This window comes from Panulirus ornatus, chromosome 9 (assembly GCF_036320965.1).
Source record: "Panulirus ornatus isolate Po-2019 chromosome 9, ASM3632096v1, whole genome shotgun sequence".
In the NCBI taxonomy this organism is placed as follows: domain Eukaryota; kingdom Metazoa; phylum Arthropoda; class Malacostraca; order Decapoda; family Palinuridae; genus Panulirus; species Panulirus ornatus.
In genome coordinates, this window is record NC_092232.1 from 16,454,479 (window position 1) to 16,475,369 (window position 20,891).

General features: G+C 42.8%; 1 protein-coding gene across 1 annotated transcript in view; it reads right to left on the minus strand.

The window, feature by feature from the left end:
- The window catches only part of LOC139750037 (uncharacterized), a 462,839-nt gene that overhangs the window by 19,599 nt on the left and 422,349 nt on the right, over window positions 1-20,891 (minus strand). Inside the window, exons 6-10 of the mRNA XM_071664374.1 lie at window positions 18,466-18,784; window positions 16,196-16,345; window positions 12,197-12,332; window positions 11,257-11,307; window positions 7,957-8,034 (exon numbers count right to left, since the gene is read on the minus strand). Coding sequence (XP_071520475.1) covers window positions 7,957-8,034; window positions 11,257-11,307; window positions 12,197-12,332; window positions 16,196-16,345; window positions 18,466-18,784 — 734 coding nt within the window. The remainder of the gene's footprint in view (window positions 1-7,956; window positions 8,035-11,256; window positions 11,308-12,196; window positions 12,333-16,195; window positions 16,346-18,465; window positions 18,785-20,891) is intronic.

Here is a 20,891-nt window from a genome sequence, read left to right on the forward strand (position 1 = left end):
GCTGTCATATGTAACATCAGAAATTCCAGGAAATCTATTGCGAAAAGACCTTTAGTGGTGGAAGTCAAAGAGTCATACTAATTGTTCGTTATTAATCTATGACTTTTACAATTTTGTATCGCGCTACCTAGAACCGACGTGAGGTGAACTGGGCGGTAGCTTAAGGCACATATCCTGTTTCCTTTCTTTAATATAGGAATGGCACATCCCAATCTTGTGTACTAATGATGTACTAAAGTTCATGTGTGTTCTCCTTTTTTTTAAGACTCCCGAGAGTAAATCATCGAAGGCAGTTCCGGTTTATTTGCTTCAGGTATTTCAGTACTTCGTCACATGTAAATTTCTCAGTATCTTAAAGAGTTGGTAAACTCTTCCACCTGAGGTATCATACGCCTATCTTATCCGAGAGTACACCAGCAACCAGCTTATTTTCCCATTTTCTTCGTCATGGCTTATTTTCCCATTTTCTTCTGTTATGGTCCTACTGTAACCTTGATATTCTTTCCTTGTCTTATGTATGCGAAGAATTCGTTTGGATTAACCTGTTCACGTCAGCGCTTTTTACTCTATGGTGACCATATGACGTGAGTGTGGTAGTGATGGTGACCATATGACGTGAGGATGGTAGTGATGGTGACCATATGAAATGAGGGTGGTGGTGATGGTGACCATATGACGTAAGGATGTTGGTGATGGTGACCATATGACGTGAGGATGGTGGTGATGGTGACCATATGACGTGAGGATGGTGGTGATGGTGACCATATGACGTGAGGATGGTTGTGATGGTGACCATATGACGTAAGGATGGTGGTGATGGTGACCATATGACGTGAAGGTGGTGGTGATGGTGACCATATGACGTGAAGGTGGTGGTGATGGTGACCATATGACGGGAGGATGGTAGTGATGGTGACCATATGACGTAAGGATGGTTGTGATGGTGACCATATGACGTGAAGGTGGTGGTGATGGTGACCATATGACGTGCTGATATGAATGACATGACAGATATAATGAAGAGAGTCATGGTGACGAGAATAGTGATGATGGTGAGCGTGTCATAGTGATGAGAGTGGGAGGGGGGGGAGGAAAGCGCTCTGGATGAGGGTGATGAAAATGTAAACACAGTTATTACTGTTGACCTATTTAAAAGAAAATAGCAGTAATAATGACCTAAGTTCATTCAAATGTCGACGATTGGATAACAAAGGTGCGTTCCAAATGACCATTTTTTTTTTTTTTAACATTCAGACTCAACACTGACATGCGTCATTATCGACGCGCAGTGTTCTAGAGATTATATATATATATATATATATATATATATATATATATATATATATATATATATATATATATATATATATATATATATATTTCTTTTTTTTTTTCGTACTATTCGCCATTTCCCACGTCAGCGAGGTAGCGTTAAGAACAGAGGAATGGGCCTTTGAGGGAACATCCTCACCTGGCCCCCTTCTCTGTTCCTTCTTTTGGAAAATTGAAAAAAACGAGAGGGGAGGACTTCCAGGCACCCGCTCCCTATATATATATATATATATATATATATATATATATATATATATATATATATATATATATATATTCTCCCTGGGGAAAGGGGAGAAAGAATACTTCCCACGTATTCCCTAGGTGTCGTAGGCGGCGACTAAAAGGGGAGGGACCGGGGGGCTGGAAATCCTCCCCTTTCGTTATCAATTTTCCAAAAAGAAGGAACAGAGAAGGGGGCCAAGTGAGGATATTCCCTCTATGGAATGTAAAATTACTGCCTGTTTATCTACCAATCCCATTTTCTTTAGTACCGAACGAAATATTCTCATCGTAGTTAGGTCCAATTTGAAACGTAAATATAAGGCAAAAGTAGTATTGGAGGGAATACGAATTTTCAAGGTGGTGGAAACCTTATCAAAAAAAATATTGAGACCGAAAATTTCAGAAAAAGAATTAAAAACGAAACTATTTGGCATCCATCTCTTTTGCAACCATCATTTCCTGCTGAAAAAAAAGACAAAAAAATTCTTGTTTCTAATTGATGACGTAGAAAATATGTCCATTTCATCTGTATCCACAAACTTTTCGCTTTATAATTTTTTTTTCTTCGTTTTATTATGATTTTTGACGTAGCAACGATCCTCACGTTTTCTACCACATTCAAACTTCCCTGAACAGCTCACCTAAAGACCGTAATGTTCTTTTTTTTTTTTTTTGAACACGACTCTCAGGTTGCTTGTGTTCTTCAATTCCATTCTCATTCCGTCTGGCCTGAGATCACGTATACAAGTTCCTACTAGAATAAAACAATAGTTAAGAAACAAAAAAGTGACCACGAGGGCAAATTGAAAAAAACAATAGTTAAAAAAAAAGTGACCACGAGGGCAAAAAAAAATGAAAAAAAACAATAGTTTAAAAAAAAGTGACCACGAGGGCAAAAAAAATTGTAAAAAAGGGTACAAAAATCTATCAGGCCAGAGACTTTGATTTAACCCAATTTCCTTCCGTCATGTTTATTCCCATTTCAAACCATTATATCAATAACTGGCAAAACGAAACACAATTCTTATGAATATTTATACCCAAGTTCTTTCCTCTTTACATGTAAACATGACAGTAACAAAAAAAAAAATTCGCTGTAGATCGTTTCTTCTTTGTCAGAACACTCGGTTGGCCTCTGCGCGTCACACACACACACACACACACACACACACACACACACCTTACGTACGAAAACTTAGCAATCTGTTCATCGATGACGTGACCTTTCGAGTTATTCGTACCCGCGTAATCTCTGCTTCAACTGCCACCACAGAAGCTATGCGAAACTTACGCTGCGTTTAGCCCTACTGTCAAACTACGCTGTGTCTGTTATGCTGCGTCTAGCCATATTGTGTCGTGTATTGCTGTGCCTACCTATGCTGTATCTAGCCATGCCGTTTTTACCTATGCTGAATCTAGCCATACTGTGTCTAGTAATGCTGTGCCTGCCTATGCTGTGTCTAGTAATGCTGTGCCTGCCTATGCTGTGTCTAGTAATGCTGTGCCTGCCTATGCTGTGTCTAGTAATGCTGTGCTTGCCTATGCTGTGTCTAGTAATGCTGTGCCTGCCTATGCTGTGTCTAGTAATGCTGTGCCTGCCTATGCTGTGTCTAGTAATGCTGTGCCTGCCTATGCTGTGTCTAGTAATGCTGTGCCTGCCTATGCTGTGTCTAGTAATGCTGTGCCTGCCTATGCTGTGTCTAGTAATGCTGTGCCTGCCTATGCTGTGTCTAGTAATGCTGTGCCTGCCTATGCTGTGTCTAGTAATGCTGTGCCTGCCTATGCTGTGTCTAGTAATGCTGTGCCTGCCTATGCTGTGTCTAGTAATGCTGTGCCTGCCTATGCTGTGTCTAGTAATGCTGTGCCTGCCTATGCTGTGTCTAGTAATGCTGTGCCTGCCTATGCTGTGTCTAGTAATGCTGTGCCTGCCTATGCTGTGTCTAGTAATGCTGTGCCTGCCTATGCTGTGTCTAGTAATGCTGTGCCTGCCTATGCTGTGTCTAGTAATGCTGTGCCTGCCTATGCTGTGTCTAGTAATGCTGTGCCTGCCTATGCTGTGTCTAGTAATGCTGTGCCTGCCTATGCTGTGTCTAGTAATGCTGTGCCTGCCTATGCTGTGTCTAGTAATGCTGTGCCTGCCTATGCTGTGTCTAGTAATGCTGTGCCTGCCTATGCTGTGTCTAGTAATGCTGTGCCTGCCTATGCTGTGTCTAGTAATGCTGTGCCTGCCTATGCTGTGTCTAGTAATGCTGTGCCTGCCTATGCTGTGTCTAGTAATGCTGTGCCTGCCTATGCTGTGTCTAGTAATGCTGTGCCTGCCTATGCTGTGTCTAGTAATGCTGTGCCTGCCTATGCTGTGTCTAGTAATGCTGTGCCTGCCTATGCTGTGTCTAGTAATGCTGTGCCTGCCTATGCTGTGTCTAGTAATGCTGTGCCTGCCTATGCTGTGTCTAGTAATGCTGTGCCTGCCTATGCTGTGTCTAGTAATGCTGTGCCTGCCTATGCTGTGTCTAGTAATGCTGTGCCTGCCTATGCTGTGTCTAGTAATGCTGTGCCTGCCTATGCTGTGTCTAGTAATGCTGTGCCTGCCTATGCTGTGTCTAGTAATGCTGTGCCTGCCTATGCTGTGTCTAGTAATGCTGTGCCTGCCTATGCTGTGTCTAGTAATGCTGTGCCTGCCTATGCTGTGTCTAGTAATGCTGTGCCTGCCTATGCTGTGTCTAGTAATGCTGTGCCTGCCTATGCTGTGTCTAGTAATGCTGTGCCTGCCTATGCTGTGTCTAGTAATGCTGTGCCTGCCTATGCTGTGTCTAGTAATGCTGTGCCTGCCTATGCTGTGTCTAGTAATGCTGTGCCTGCCTATGCTGTGTCTAGTAATGCTGTGCCTGCCTATGCTGTGTCTAGTAATGCTGTGCCTGCCTATGCTGTGTCTAGTAATGCTGTGCCTGCCTATGCTGTGTCTAGTAATGCTGTGCCTGCCTATGCTGTGTCTAGTAATGCTGTGCCTGCCTATGCTGTGTCTAGTAATGCTGTGCCTGCCTATGCTGTGTCTAGTAATGCTGTGCCTGCCTATGCTGTGTCTAGTAATGCTGTGCCTGCCTATGCTGTGTCTAGTAATGCTGTGCCTGCCTATGCTGTGTCTAGTAATGCTGTGCCTGCCTATGCTGTGTCTAGTAATGCTGTGCCTGCCTATGCTGTGTCTAGTAATGCTGTGCCTGCCTATGCTGTGTCTAGTAATGCTGTGCCTGCCTATGCTGTGTCTAGTAATGCTGTGCCTGCCTATGCTGTGTCTAGTAATGCTGTGCCTGCCTATGCTGTGTCTAGTAATGCTGTGCCTGCCTATGCTGTGTCTAGTAATGCTGTGCCTGCCTATGCTGTGTCTAGTAATGCTGTGCCTGCCTATGCTGTGTCTAGTAATGCTGTGCCTGCCTATGCTGTGTCTAGTAATGCTGTGCCTGCCTATGCTGTGTCTAGTAATGCTGTGCCTGCCTATGCTGTGTCTAGTAATGCTGTGCCTGCCTATGCTGTGTCTAGTAATGCTGTGCCTGCCTATGCTGTGTCTAGTAATGCTGTGCCTGCCTATGCTGTGTCTAGTAATGCTGTGCCTGCCTATGCTGTGTCTAGTAATGCTGTGCCTGCCTATGCTGTGTCTAGTAATGCTGTGCCTGCCTATGCTGTGTCTAGTAATGCTGTGCCTGCCTATGCTGTGTCTAGTAATGCTGTGCCTGCCTATGCTGTGTCTAGTAATGCTGTGCCTGCCTATGCTGTGTCTAGTAATGCTGTGCCTGCCTATGCTGTGTCTAGTAATGCTGTGCCTGCCTATGCTGTGTCTAGTAATGCTGTGCCTGCCTATGCTGTGTCTAGTAATGCTGTGCCTGCCTATGCTGTGTCTAGTAATGCTGTGCCTGCCTATGCTGTGTCTAGTAATGCTGTGCCTGCCTATGCTGTGTCTAGTAATGCTGTGCCTGCCTATGCTGTGTCTAGTAATGCTGTGCCTGCCTATGCTGTGTCTAGTAATGCTGTGCCTGCCTATGCTGTGTCTAGTAATGCTGTGCCTGCCTATGCTGTGTCTAGTAATGCTGTGCCTGCCTATGCTGTGTCTAGTAATGCTGTGCCTGCCTATGCTGTGTCTAGTAATGCTGTGCCTGCCTATGCTGTGTCTAGTAATGCTGTGCCTGCCTATGCTGTGTCTAGTAATGCTGTGCCTGCCTATGCTGTGTCTAGTAATGCTGTGCCTGCCTATGCTGTGTCTAGTAATGCTGTGCCTGCCTATGCTGTGTCTAGTAATGCTGTGCCTGCCTATGCTGTGTCTAGTAATGCTGTGCCTGCCTATGCTGTGTCTAGTAATGCTGTGCCTGCCTATGCTGTGTCTAGTAATGCTGTGCCTGCCTATGCTGTGTCTAGTAATGCTGTGCCTGCCTATGCTGTGTCTAGTAATGCTGTGCCTGCCTATGCTGTGTCTAGTAATGCTGTGCCTGCCTATGCTGTGTCTAGTAATGCTGTGCCTGCCTATGCTGTGTCTAGTAATGCTGTGCCTGCCTATGCTGTGTCTAGTAATGCTGTGCCTGCCTATGCTGTGTCTAGTAATGCTGTGCCTGCCTATGCTGTGTCTAGTAATGCTGTGCCTGCCTATGCTGTGTCTAGTAATGCTGTGCCTGCCTATGCTGTGTCTAGTAATGCTGTGCCTGCCTATGCTTTCCAAGGTTTAGAGCAGCGAGTAGCTCTTAGTGAAGGCCAGTGGGAAGGGGAAGACCCAGATTTACATGCATGACAACCACAGTAGAATCTACTACACCCAAGTTCTAATGCCAATGTATCTATCTGTTTATCTATCTATCTAACCTGGGGCACATCAGGTACATATAATACAAGCAGCCTCAAAAATGAATACTTTTTCTCAGTAACCTAATTTCTTTTTTTTCCCCACTTTATAACCTATAATCTACAGGTACAATGAATGAACAGGAGTGTGATGAAACAGAAGCTCTGCTCATATTCCTCATTCTCTCTCTCTCTCTCTCTCTCTCTCTCTCTCTCTCTCTCTCTCTCTCTCTCTCTCTCCGAATAATAATAAAAATAATAATGACAATAATAATAATAATAATAATAATAATAATAATAATAATAATAAGAATAAGAATGATAATGATAATAAACAATTAGAATAATAACAATAATAAATAATGATAATAATCGTGATAACAATGATAAAGAAAACGATATCCCGAGTGACAAGTCATGGAATTCCACTTTTCAACGATTAAATGATTTCTTGCCCGTCTGGTGGTACGATCACAAACGATGGTACTGTACAATGCAGTTAAGCATCTGATCGGGCTAACAATGGTAGTTAAAGCTATGACATTAACAAGCTAATCTAGATCACCACACTAAGCAAACAAACGTAGCTTCGTTGACTTAACGAGTATACAACTCCAATAGCCAAACCAGCCAATCACTCGTTTAACCAGCGAGTAAACATATCACCAAACCAGCCAATGAAATGTTAGTTTTGTGAGGTTAATAAGTACATAACTGTACACTAACCCAACCAGTCAAGTCAAAGGTTAGCCTTGCAGGTTTAATAGCTAAATAACTTTATCGTAAATCCAAGCATTCAAAGGTTAGCTTTGTGGGGTTAAAGAAAAAATATAAAAGTTACAGCTAAAAACGTCAAGAATTATCAAAGATGATTCAGTCTTATATTAATCCTACGTCATACGTAATGATCAGACATTACTTAATGAACTGACGATTACCATCCTGTTCACAATCAAGCAGAACCAATGGGCAATCCACGAGCTTGAAAATACCAATACGAAACGTTGAACGTTTCGCTTTGAACACGAGTCGTTACCACCACTACTACAGTAGTTACAAATTAAATGACCCAGAATTAAAAAGAATAGTAACCACAGAAATACTCGAATGCTCAAAATATCACCGAAATTAATATTTTTTCCTTTATCTAAAAAAGAAATCTAAAAGAAAAATGAATGAGCTATTTTGATTCATTGATAGTACGCTACAATTCATTTCTAGCCTATTTTGAAAACCTGACTTTTTCATGCAATCTGATTTCAATCTATTGCCTTCACGTTTTTAGTAATATTTCTGTCCTGGGAGGATTCTCCATTAATATGCAAGCTGAAAGAAAAAAGTGGCAAGGATAATGTGGAGGTGATCATACGGTGGTGTGAGTGAGTGTGTGTGTGTGTGTCTGTGTGCCAGAGTGTATGCATGTGAGTGTGCGAACCTCTGTGCATGTAATGTGTAAGCAACTGCCTGTGTGTTGTGAGTGCATGAGCGTGTGAGGGCACATGCGTGTTGGGGGCGGATGTGAGTGCATGCTATATATCTGGGAGCCATACACACACACACACACACAAGAGGGATTACCTGGATCAAGGTGGTCGAGGGTGTGTGGTCTGTGTCTACTGCCGCTCAGGCCTGGCTGGCTAAGGTCGCTGGGATACACTGCAAAGGATACAACAACAACAACCGATACAACAACAACACCAGTAGCAAACTGTAGGAGGGATAACAACAACAACCATATTAAAAGGAAGGGTGGTGGGGAGTTGTAGGCTAGGGTGGGGTTTGGATACGCTACAACACCAGGTCTATTCTACAAGTTTTGACCTTCTTGAGATGGGAAATCGAGAGCCATTTCTCTCTGCTGCCCGCGCCTCAAAGCGCACGACTTTCCATTTGACTCAACTCATAAATGTGAATATAATACCTGGTGGCAGAGGGATCACATGCATCCAGATTTCCCACTCGGTCCCGTAACATTGAAGATAAAAATAAAGAACATTTACATGGCTAATTACTTTTATATCACATCATAAAAGGACGATCATTGAATAGTCACAATTAACAATTACAAGCTGGGAGTCAGTTGGATACTTACATCACACTACAAGCAATGATAGGAGACTCGTCCTACATGAAAGGGTTGGGGGAGACGGAGAGTTAAGGGGGTTGGCAGCAACAACTAAAGGGGGGAAGGAGGGTACACAGCACAAAGGGGTAAGTAGCATTAATTCAAAACGGAGTTGAGGGCAAGGAGGTTGAGGTAACCAGTCTATTAAGGCAATGCTTGCAAAACTAAGGCCACAGAGAAGGACACGGCCGTGTGTCACAGCAGCCGAGGGGGGGAAAGCGGAACACGGCGAACGAAGTACTCTACACGGGTGGAGGTGAGGAGGGAGTGAGGGTGGGTCAGCAAGCCATACTAAGGACGGGCGAGTAAGTGAGATCAGCGTCTCTTTACTGTTCTTCGGTTGAGGAAGGAGGAGGAGGAGGAGGGAACGGCCGCTCGATGAACCATGGGAGGATATATTTCTTTGGGAGGGGATGAAGGAGGAGGCCTCACACGATATGCCTTAAGACTTGTGCTGGTGTCAAGTGCGTGTCATGATTCACTAACGAGTCAAAAATAGGGGAAGGAGGGAGAAAAAAAATTGGACTTTAAACTCACTCCACAGGTCGCTATGGTGGAGCGAGATGCTTTATCATCAAGTCATGAAAGAGAAGGGAAGGAAAACGCGTCTTAAAATTAAATATTAATCATATCACAGCAACATATAATCACCTGACCTATGAGAACAAGGGAGAGAAACGGACACTAGAGTTGTACATTTAATTATGAAAGTGTAAAAACTTCAGGGCCGGCCCTAGCCTTTTTGAAGCTCTAAGGGGACCCCTCTACCTTGCATTTCCTGCTTTCTGAAGACCATCGTATGAGGGTCAGGAGCAAGGGACACACTTAGCAGTCAGGGCCCTACGCTCTGAGAATATAGAGCGTAGAGGAAGGGCCGGCCCTGCGTAAAATATAATACCTAAAAGATGAAAATGTCAAGACGTTATACAGAGAATTATTCACACATTTTCATTTGGCTGTGTCAAGAATGTGCAGTTAAGCAATACTGGATAAAGGAATTTTGGACTCTTAAGAATACATTAATATATGAGAGAGACTTTGTAGAGATGAGAGAAATAGACAGCTGGAGGTCAGCATGTAGAGATAAAGGAAATAGGGCTGTGTGTTAGCTTGCAGAGATACTGGAAATACACACCTCACGTATGGGTTAACTTAGAGAGGCAACGGAAAAACGCTGACAGCTTGGGTTTACTACGGTTCATAGTGTAGGGATGATGGGAACAGAGGGCTGGAGGTGTGGGTTAGCTTGTCGAGATAACGAATTTACGTAGACAGGTAGTGGCGTGGGTCACCTTGCACAGATCCAGGATACAGACCAATAATGGTGTGGGGGAATCATGTCAAGAATGATATTAGCCTTATCTTCTTAAACGAAGAAAACACAGGCACAAAATGGTCATTACAGCCAGAGGGATACGAGTAAACCTATCATCTTTAGACAAAAGTAATTATATTGTATAACAGAGTTAAATCATTTATGACAAAATATATAAAGCTATAGACTGTCTCTGAGTCTAAAATGAATTAGAAAGAAAGATATTTGGCTGCAACTTTAAGTTTGGGCAGTTATATACAAAAGTTTACCTTCGTTTGGAAAGCTTAACTTTAGAGAACACCACAAAGCAAAGCTCTGGGGGTTCTAACAAAAGTAGACCTAACCACAAACCAAAGTTCTCATGTTATAGCCATTCCTTCCAGTCTGTTACGTGTGAATACAGGATGCATACAGTGACTATCTTGTACAGTTAAAAAAAAAAAACAGGGATGTAATACTTTCTAAAGTCAGTGTCAAGTTCTTTAAACTTTTTTTTTCTGACATCCAGATGCCTGGGTCAAAATAATCTGGAAAATGACACCGCGATGCAAAGTGTATTCAGGTTAGCTTTTCCACGTCGTGAGTATCTTCCGATTCACACACACACACACATATATATATATATATATATATATATATATATATATATATATATATATATATATATATATATATATATTAGGGAAAACTAATGGCTAAATTGATCGTTAGGGTTAGTATGAAGCTTGACCGTCAACCCTTGAGCCAACTTCGACCAATACGACCCTTGCGTACAAAGGAACGGCACTTTGACCTTTGATACCACGTGGGTCAGATCAAGGACCAATCCATCATACCCAAAAGTCGTCCGATTATGCTCAAAGGTGCCCAAGGGTCGTGTCGCCAAGGACCATCCCGTAGTGTTGTTGCTCCTGACATGCAGCCTAGCAACACAAAATATTAGTCGGGTCAAAACAAGTGATATTACACGCACACGTTTCAAAACCAAAGCAGTTAAAGGGGGTCAGAGGCTGTGGATAGCTCGCGCTAAGTCACAAGTCTGTGGCTCGTCTGCGCTGAGCCAACAGGCTGTGGATAGCTCGCGCTAAGCCATAAGTCTGTGGCTAGTCTGCACTGAGCCAACAGTCTGTGGCTAGTCTGCGATATGCCATCAGTCTGTGGCTAGTCTGCGCTGAGCCAACAGTCTGTCGCTCGTCTGCGCTGAGCCAACAGTCTGTGGCTCGTCTGCGCTAAGCCATCAGTCTGTGGCTAGTCTACGCTAAGCTAAGAGTCTTCGGTTAAGGTGTGTTAAGCCACAAGTCTCTGGCCAGCCTGCGCTTCGCCAAAGGCCCGTGGCTAGTCTGCGCTAAGCCACAGGTCTCTGATTAAGGTTCGCTAAGACACAGGTATCTGACTATATTGCGCTAAGCCACTGTCTGGCACACTTAAGCGTACGTACGGCTGTTTAGAGAGACTGACGATTCACTCGCTACATCTTCTATACTTTCTTCTGGAAGAAAAAAAAAACAGATGATGGGTTTAAAAAAAAAAAAAGTGCTCACAGAAAAGGCATCCATCAAAAAGAGCAAGGGAGTAACTTGGTCAAAGATACATAAAACATAACTCCATCGCAAGTAACAAACAAGATGGAAATGCCATCATTTCAAAGAGCCTCAAAGAGACAAATTTCTATATTTTTTTCTTTTTATACTATTCGCCATTTCCCGCATTAGCGAGGTAGCGTTAAGAACAGAGGACCGGGCCTTTGAGGGAATATCCTCACCTGGCCCCCTTCTCTGTTCCTTCTTTTGGAAAAAAAAAAAAAAAAAATATATATATATATATATATATATATATATATATATATATATATATATATATATATATACACACACACACAAAGGAGACGACACAAAAGCTTATGAGAGGATTTTTGCTAGTTCTATTCTAGCTACAGAAGAAAGGCATTAATCTTTTAAAAAATGATACACAATTTCTCTCGGAAACTCTTCACTCGGCAACCGAGTTCTTGAGGGAAGTTATTTCTAAGAGGAACAGAAGCTGCCACAGGGACTGGGGTCTGTGAGCTCTTGGGAGGGTAGAAGGCCAGATGTTGAGCGTGGCTACTCACAGACGGTGTTGTGGAGACCACATCGGTGAACCAGACCAAAAAGAGCACTTAACCCGAGGCATCAAAGTGGCAAAAAAAAAAAAAAAATTTAAGAATGTATAAAAAGAACTGTTGAGTTGACTTTTTGTGACGCAGGAAAGATAAGAAATTGGGCTTCTGGTACGTGTGCTTAAAGGTGTGTGTGTGTGTGAGAGAGAGAGAGAGAGAGAGAGAGAGAGAGAGAGAGAGAGAGAGAGAGAGAGAGAGAGAGCATATATGGGCCACCTACTTGTCGAGATGGTGGCTGATCGTGAAGGGAACTCCTTGCCAGTGTGGGAGACCCGGTGGTGGCTGATGGCGTCCAAGGATGTGGCCGGACGCATGGACGACCTGCTCCGCCCGCCCTCCTCGTCGAAGGACCCCACCTGCTGAGGCAGGAGAACAGTCCAAGTGTTAACCACAGTGGGAGAACGGTGGTAGAGGGCACACGATGACTCGAGTACCTCTTCCTCATCATTTTAATAGCTACGACCAAAAGAAAAAATAATAATTTTTAGGCATTAAACATAACTCAATTCCAGCTTAAGGAACATTTTTTCTTCATTTTTCTCGTTTTGTTCTTTTCCTGCTTCAGGTCGTGACCTTAACCTCCTCTGCTATCGTTCTTCATGAAAACGTTTTCCCACCTCCTCTTCTACCTGACAAAGGGCTAAGCGCAGTCCGCATAACCTACGAGAACATCAACAGCTCCTTTACTGCTTAGGAGTCTCACGGTATCGTCCCAGCGTGGCACACACTACTGTACTGTAGATCGCTGCTTTCACCACAGGCTTTACGAAGCATACGAGCACGCATTCTGAGGTGAGTGTAAGGACACGCGATTGGAATATCTGGCGAGATGGATAGACACGGCCTTCGAGAACTGAACACGAAAGAGATAAACTCTCTCTCTCTCTCTCTCTCTCTCTCTCTCTCTCTCTCTCTCTCTCTCGCGGGGATATGAGCGGCTGGGCGGCTATCGAATCAAGGTTTAATGTCCAAACTTGCAGAAAACGGCTGTGGTATATCGCCATACAAGGCTGGCGGCGGCTCTCTGGTTGAGCCTTATCTCGAGCAGAAGTTCAGACGCGAACTCAGGTTGACCCTTGAAAAAAAAAAAAAAAAAAACACAAATGTTATGTGAATATGACACATACGAACTGGAAAAAATAATAATAACTATGCTAGTCAATGGTCTCGAGTATTATGGCTTAAGCATTCAAGACACTGAGAGGCGTGCGTCAGATAAAAGGAATGGGAACCATGTGGCACATGGGGTACGACGAGCCATCAATGGGTTGAACGAAGATCCACGTAGCGGGAAAGGAAATATGCAGTAGTCTGTGGGGGCTTCCTTGTGGACGGTGGCCCCTGGTTCTAGTGCACTGTACATAAAAGCTAGAGTGGATATGTGCAAATAAGACCATTGTTCGTCTATTCCCGTCGCTACCATGAAATGGCAGAAGCGTCGAATATGAAATGAAAAATTTATAATCATTATTATTATCATTGACATTATTATTATCATTATTAGTGAAATCATGATTAAAAACTGTATCGTACTGTTACTGCTGTAAGCAATTGGCATTTTCAGTAACTGTAATTAACTTCAAAAGTAACAATCATCTGTACCTGGTCCTGAATACTTCTGACATCGTCATAAACTTAAAAAAACCTCCCCAAAAGAGGGACAGCAGGGTCTGGATGCCGAGGGAAAATGTAGGGTTGAAGGAACGAAAATTTTCAAGATCATCATCATCCACCCAAAAGTACAATTCTAATTTTCTAAAATTTACAAAAAACATCCTCATCTACCAAAGTAGAATTTGAATTTTCCAAAATTTACAAGAACTCATTATCATCCTCCCAAAGTAAAATTCTGGTTTTCTATGTTAAAAACACCTGAGTCTGTAACCTCAGTCTGGCCCAAATTAGTCTCTGACTTACGAGGTAAAGGGAATAGGAACGATGTGGTATACTGGGGTCGACGTGCTGTCAATTGGACTACTGAACCTGAGAATGTGAAGCGTCCGGGGTTAATCATGAAAAGTCACATCCATTCTTGCTCGTGAAGCGAGAGAGGACAACGGTATTGGTTCCAAGAGGAAGGCGAACTCCCCCACAGTTCGCGTGTCGTCGGTAGCAACATACAGCGCCGAAGAAACAGTGCGCTGGCACTGCGCACCTCCCACCCCCACTTTCTTTTTTAATCCTAGTTGCGTCGCTCAAGTTCTGACCACGCAAACTCCAAGGGGATCTTAATGGTACATATCCTAACTGCATATTTGTGTGTGTGCGGCTTACTTTTCCATGTCTTCTTTTATCGTATAATTTGTGTCCAGCATATGATATGCGCGCATCATGCTAAATAACTTACACATTACACTGTGAACACCAAATATGCTCTTTAAAAACTTATATCAAAATTTTTCATGTGCCACAATCAGAACCGGTTGTAATAACGGATCTAAAATAAATTTTGTTTTTACTTTTCTATAAAACTATAATATTTTCAGGAACCGTGATTTTCTCCATCCGTTCTATACCCTTCCTTCCTGAGCACAAGTTAATAGCATCATAAACAATTTTGTTGCAACCATTACCCTAAATCATGCTTAAAGAGCTCCATATATGAATTATGAACTATTGGGCTTTCATTTTATATATCACGGAATCCTTGAAGGACGTCCGGAGATCTCCCAGATGAAATACACTGAATAAGTAACAAGTAAATGAAGTTCCATTGGATATGAAATAATGAAAAATCACAAACCAACGTAAAAAAGAATTACATCAATTATTTTTAAGTATCCCATATTTCCTGCCTGTCTTATGTGGGGGGCCATATTGTAACGTTTTCTATGGTCGTCAATTTCTACCACCGTCGCTCGCCTTAAGCTGGTGCTACATATGTCACCCCTGACAGCACACTTAAAATAGCGCAAATGGAACAGAAGTTACGCCTCTTAAGTGTACATTTACCTTGGTTTACAAGATGTCTCTGACCATCTAAAATTCAGGGGGAGTGGAAAAAATTTACGTTTACCGAGAAATATAATCCATTTTCTTAAAAGCTCAATGTTTCTTTCGTTTTCTATTCAGAGCAGAACCTCTGTTTTTCTGGACCTTTTGTATCCGAAGTGCGATCAAACTATGAAAAGAAGCATGAAAACATGTGTGAAAATCCTAAGACGAGGACATCAAGGGTATTCGAATGCATTAAATATAATAAGGTTTTCCATTAACTAATGACTCCATACATACCCATGTTCTTCCCTCCCGCAATTTCCTTTTCCCTCAAGTCTTGCCTTGCCCACACTTACCTAATTCTCACAGGCCTGGAAAGCAAAGATAACTAATGGTCTTTACGTTCATCATTCTTCAAAAGAGTATGTAAATAAATGGAATCTGAAGTATTCTATCAACAGGCTAAAATGAGAACTTGCCAAGACTTTTAACCTTTACCTACCGTTATCAAAATGTTTCGTATATCGACTGAACGACTTAATACACAGCATTTGTAATCACCCTCTTCTAACGGTCCCCCCCCCCCCACCACCACCGGCATCCAAAAAGCTGAGGCAGTCTGCAAGATGGAAGAGCCCACTCACTCCACACGACAGAGGGCTGTCGTAACCCTAAACTGAATCGTAATTTGCCACGAAGCCTTATGTAGGGCGTTCTTCCTTACCACCCCATAATGGAATGTGCACGAGAACCAAAAGTACTCAAAAAAAGATAAAAGAAATAAGGGCGGGGGCATGTTTACTATCCTCTTATTAACGAATACTAACTGCAGCAATAATTCGCGGTTTATCTTATCTGATTATCCATCTGTTCATTTCTTTACGAGAGATCTCTAAGACTTATTCTCCTTTTTTCTTTCTTACATAGTTGTCTAGATATCTAAGCAACAAAACAATACGGCCACATCTTTCTGGCGCAATGTATCTCGCCTCTGGCAATGGTCGTCTGTCGCTTCCAGCCTCATCCCTGCCACCCGGCTGGAAGCACCCAGGCGCTCGATATCAATATATATTATTTTCCTATCTACAAACTCGACTCTATAGATATAAAACACCTATAGGCGTCTGTATAGCGAAAGAGACACGTCTACAAAAAAAAAAGGAACAGAAGAAAGTTTCCTACAAAAACTCATACATAACTCCTACTTCGCCTAAGACTCCTGCTCCAGGAGATATGCCTTTCTCGGTGGAAACGTTTAGCGATTACCAGCTGAAGAACTTACTCGTCCAGAGCCCTTAGAGGTAGTGGTAGCAACGGAGTCCTTCCGGGACGCCGCGGAATCCTTCCTCCTCCAGATGGGCAGCGACGTCTTGCGATCGTCCAGGAAATTCTGGAGGGACGGCCGACCTACATGGAGGGAGTCCAGAGTGGGCTGTTGGGGGGACAGAAACGCCAGGGATTACTACGTCTCACTTTAGGAGGGAGGGTAAACTGCTCCCTCGGGATCTGGAGGTTTAGAAGGGAGGGCAAAGTGCTCCGTGGGGAAGAAGGGGAGAACGGGTGGGTGGGTGGGCGACCTGGAATTTTAGGGAAGTTGAGCGAATCACGCGCCCTGGGGGAAACCTGGAGCGTAGGAGAGCGCGCACAGCGCTAAATATGGGGGAACTGGAACTCAGTGAGGGAATGGGCAAGTGTACGAGTTATAAGGAAAGGAAAGAAATACCTGGCTGGACTTACAGAAGGTGTAGGGGGAAAAGGATGGAATTATTCCAGGCCAGAACGCTGGGTAGCGGGAGGAGATATGGTGGGTGAAGAGAAAACAAAAAGTAGATGTGCATTATGATTCAACATGAGGGGAAACAATCATTAGGTACCTATTTCTTCTCAGAACTAAAAAGGGGAGAAAGCAGTAGTCTCCACTTTCCGAAACCTGAGGAGTGTCCCAAAGGGCATTTGTTTCGCCTGCAACCCACCATAACTGGGGTTGAAATAATAATGGGTGGGAATACAGTATGGAAAATATCATAAACGTCTGTATTACGTTCCATGCCCAAAGACGGGAGCTTCTTAAAGTTACAATCTACGTTCCACAGGCAAATGAGGGATTCTCGTAGATTTTCGTAAAGTTACGAGTCGGGTTACGTTTCAGGTTAAACCGTAAATACAAGAGGCACAACATTGGGTAACTTTCAACAAGAGTTACGAGTCTCATACTATTCAATTCCACTGATTCTGGCAAGCAAATCCAGGGATTTCATGAGAATCTGATAAAAACTTTCCAAGTTATGACCAAGGGTATGTTTAAATTGAAGCGGTTTTTTTATATGTGGCATAACTCAAGCAAAATTCAAGCTAGAGTTACGGAGCTTAGGCTATTCAATGTCTACACAGTGGGAAACAACTGTACAAAGTTTCACGAGGATGTGAATTAGAATCTTCAAGTTACAAGCAAACATAAGTTCCTAGTTCTCGAGATGCGAACTCCCGACGAAAGACGACGAACAAAGGACAAGCTATGCTAGGCCTCACAAAAATGACCTAACTTAATCTCTCCAGGAAGACTTACGTGACCACTTTTCAGTCAGGCTGTGCCACTGAAATTAAGGACAGGTCATAGTAAACTCTGCTCAAAACATCAGCGACAATAATGATATGATTTTTGCGTGTCATATGAGTTTCTAAAAGCCAAAGGTTTTTTGTGATTCCCATGGGCTATGAATAGTCCAGCTATAAATCCATCCAGCGAGATATATGGAGTTTGAATCTGGATTCCCTCCAGCTCTAATTCATCCCAGGCCTAATAATGATCGCGCGCGCGCGCACACACACACACACACACAAAACCAGTAGGCCCACACCCAACCCAGGGATTATCTTCCACCTAGGGCTAGTTGAAATATACCTGGCTTAGGCTGGATTGTGTGTGTGTGTGTGTGTGTGTGTGTGTATACAGATATTATAATGTATGTACGTATATATATATATATATATATATATATATATATATATATATATATATATATATATATATATATATATATGATACGACAGCTAGATACTGAATGTGAACGAATGAGGCCTTTGTTGTCTCTTCCTAGTGTGTGGCGCGGTGGCGACGAGAATGAATAAAGGCAGCAAGTACGAATATGTACATGTGTATATATGTATATATACCTGTCTATGTATATGTATGTATACATTGAAATGTATAGGTATATATATATGTGCGTGTATGGACGTTTATGTATATATACACATGTGTATGTGGGTGGGTTGGGCCATTCTTTCGTCTGTTTCCTTGCGCTACCTTGCTATCGCGGGAGACAGCGATGAAGTATAATAAATAATTAATATATATATATATATATATATATATATATATATATATATATATATATATATATATATATATATATATATGTGCACACACAAGGTTAAGAGTCGGGGCAATACGATAGTAAAACTCTCTCCCTTAACACCAACATTAACATACAAAATCACACACAGGTCCTCCCGCCCCAACACCTCAGCATCTATACACCTGCCACAAACCTTTCTATCACTGGCCGAGGAGACTACGAGGGTAGTGGGTGTGGCACCAGCAGAAGCAGCAACAACAGAAGGTTCGGCAGGACTTTTAGTAGGAACAGCAGCAGACACGGGAGTGGCAGCAGCAGCAGAAGAGGAGGAGGCACCACCGGCGACAGCAACAGAGCTGGGCAAAGCCACTGCTGGAAGGGCGCTAGTGGACTGGCGAGGGGACGAGAGTCCCCCGGCGGCGCCTCCTGCAGCAGCGGTTGCGGAGGGGGTGGTGAGGAGGTCGGCCGAGGAGCCAAGCAGCGGGTCTCGCTGATCGCCATCATCGGCTTCTCTGCAAGAAAGACAGCGAGACGAAGAATGATTAGAACACCTTAATATCGGGAGTAATGACTTAGCGCAAGACACTAATCACACTCATACCCTTAACGAAACGCTAATCACAGGTAATTAAAGCACTTTAATACTAGGGCTAATTACACACCTTAGCGCAAAATCTAATGACACGAGACGCACAGATGAGATCGGGTCATAACAGACTGTCAACACCGACCAGAGGATTCGTGTCAACAGAGCTGTTACGTAACTTCAGTTTACTGAAGAATTGGGAAAATGTTCCTTCAAAACTTACCAAAAAAGGGATTTACACACACACACACACACACACACACACACATATATATATATATATATATATATATATATATATATATATATATATATATATATATATATATTTGTCAGAAGCTGGGTTACAAGGGGATGAGAGAGTTCGCATCTGACGTGAGAGAAAAAGGACTTAACAAAGTTTCTGAATACTCGGGCCCCGAACATGCAAGAGGGTGCAAGGCGTGCAAGGGATAAGATGAATTAGAGCGATGTGGTATTTAGGGATCGAGGGGATAATAAACCTATCACTGAAAACCACGGTAAGATCTGTGGGTTTGGTGCTGATGCTGAAAACAGCGAAGAATCACTGACATATACTTTAAACCTGTGTCGTACGTAATTATATCTTAATACTTATAACTAGTTTTAGGAAATAACTAATATGCCAAGAGTTGGCAAGTTCTGCTTCTTCTCTGGGAACCTCTCTTTCGGTGACAATTATTATGTGAAACGACTTACTCTAGATTTTACATCTGTATGTCGCTAGTCGTACATCACACTTCAGCCGTCAAGTCGCAATGCTCTTGTCTTACGCTATGAAAAGTCAAGTTTGACCTTACACTTGAAATAGTTTAATACTTCCCTGAGGACGAAAGATACGCGAGCACAATGGAACGACTCATGAGTACGATAATCCTGCCGGGTCGAAGGTTAAAAGGTCAAAGGTGACGGCCATCATACCAAAGGGTCATGTGCTTTCTTTCCTCAGTGTGTCGTTGGATCATGCACCTACATCTGGTCAGTTTTCACTGAGAGCAGTATGGTAAAGTCCCACTGGAAACCGCTCAAATGGATCTCACAAGATAATCTTGTTATATCTCACTGAAAGCAGCCCATTTAAACTTTATTGAAAGCAGCCTGATCAGCCCTCAGTGAAAGCAGTCAAGTCAATTCTCACTAAAAGCAGTATACCAATACCATACTGAAAGCAGTGCAGTTGGACGTCACTGAAAGCAGTGCAGTTGGACGTCACTGAAAGCAGTGCAGTTGGACGTCACTGGAAGCAGTGCAGTTGGACGTCAATGAAAGCAGTTTCGTTAGATCTCACTTTAAGCAATCTAGCCACCGGCAGTATCTCCTCTGACTTGCTTGTGTATGCAATTATCACCGAGTTTACCCTCCACCAACTTATCATCAGTACGAAGGAGAAAATACAACAATAAAACCGTCTGGTAGCTGGTCCAGTGGACCAAAATGGAAGAAATACATCATTATACCGCCAATCTACCACTATAACGCCAATCTTTCACTACAGCATCAATCTAACTTTGCGCAAAGATATTCTGAATACTTTGTGGAAATGTGCAGTACATTTAGACTTATAAAAAGTACATAAAGTACCGGTCAAGGAATGGATGTTTTATTTCTCTATAAATCTTCTTCATCCTTCTCCTCTTCATCTTATCATCATCAGCATCATCATCTTTTCTTCTTCTCCTCCTCCTCCTCTTCTTCTCCTCCTCCTCTTCTTCTTCTCCTCCTCCCCTTCTTCTTCGTGTTCAATTGACCATGACCCTTCCCTGACCTCTTGACCGCTGGATCGATATACATATCATCTCTGACCTCGGGTGTGTGTCATGACGCATCGCCATAACGCTGTACGCCTCACCATTTGATACGCAGAGAAGCACGCGTTACAGAAAGGCAATTATACAGTCTATATAAACGTGACTGATTTTCTGAGACTATACAACACGTCTGAGATGTTTACATTCCCTCTCGACTGAACAAGAATATCAAAGTCTAAGCTAAATAAAATCACTTTACATGAA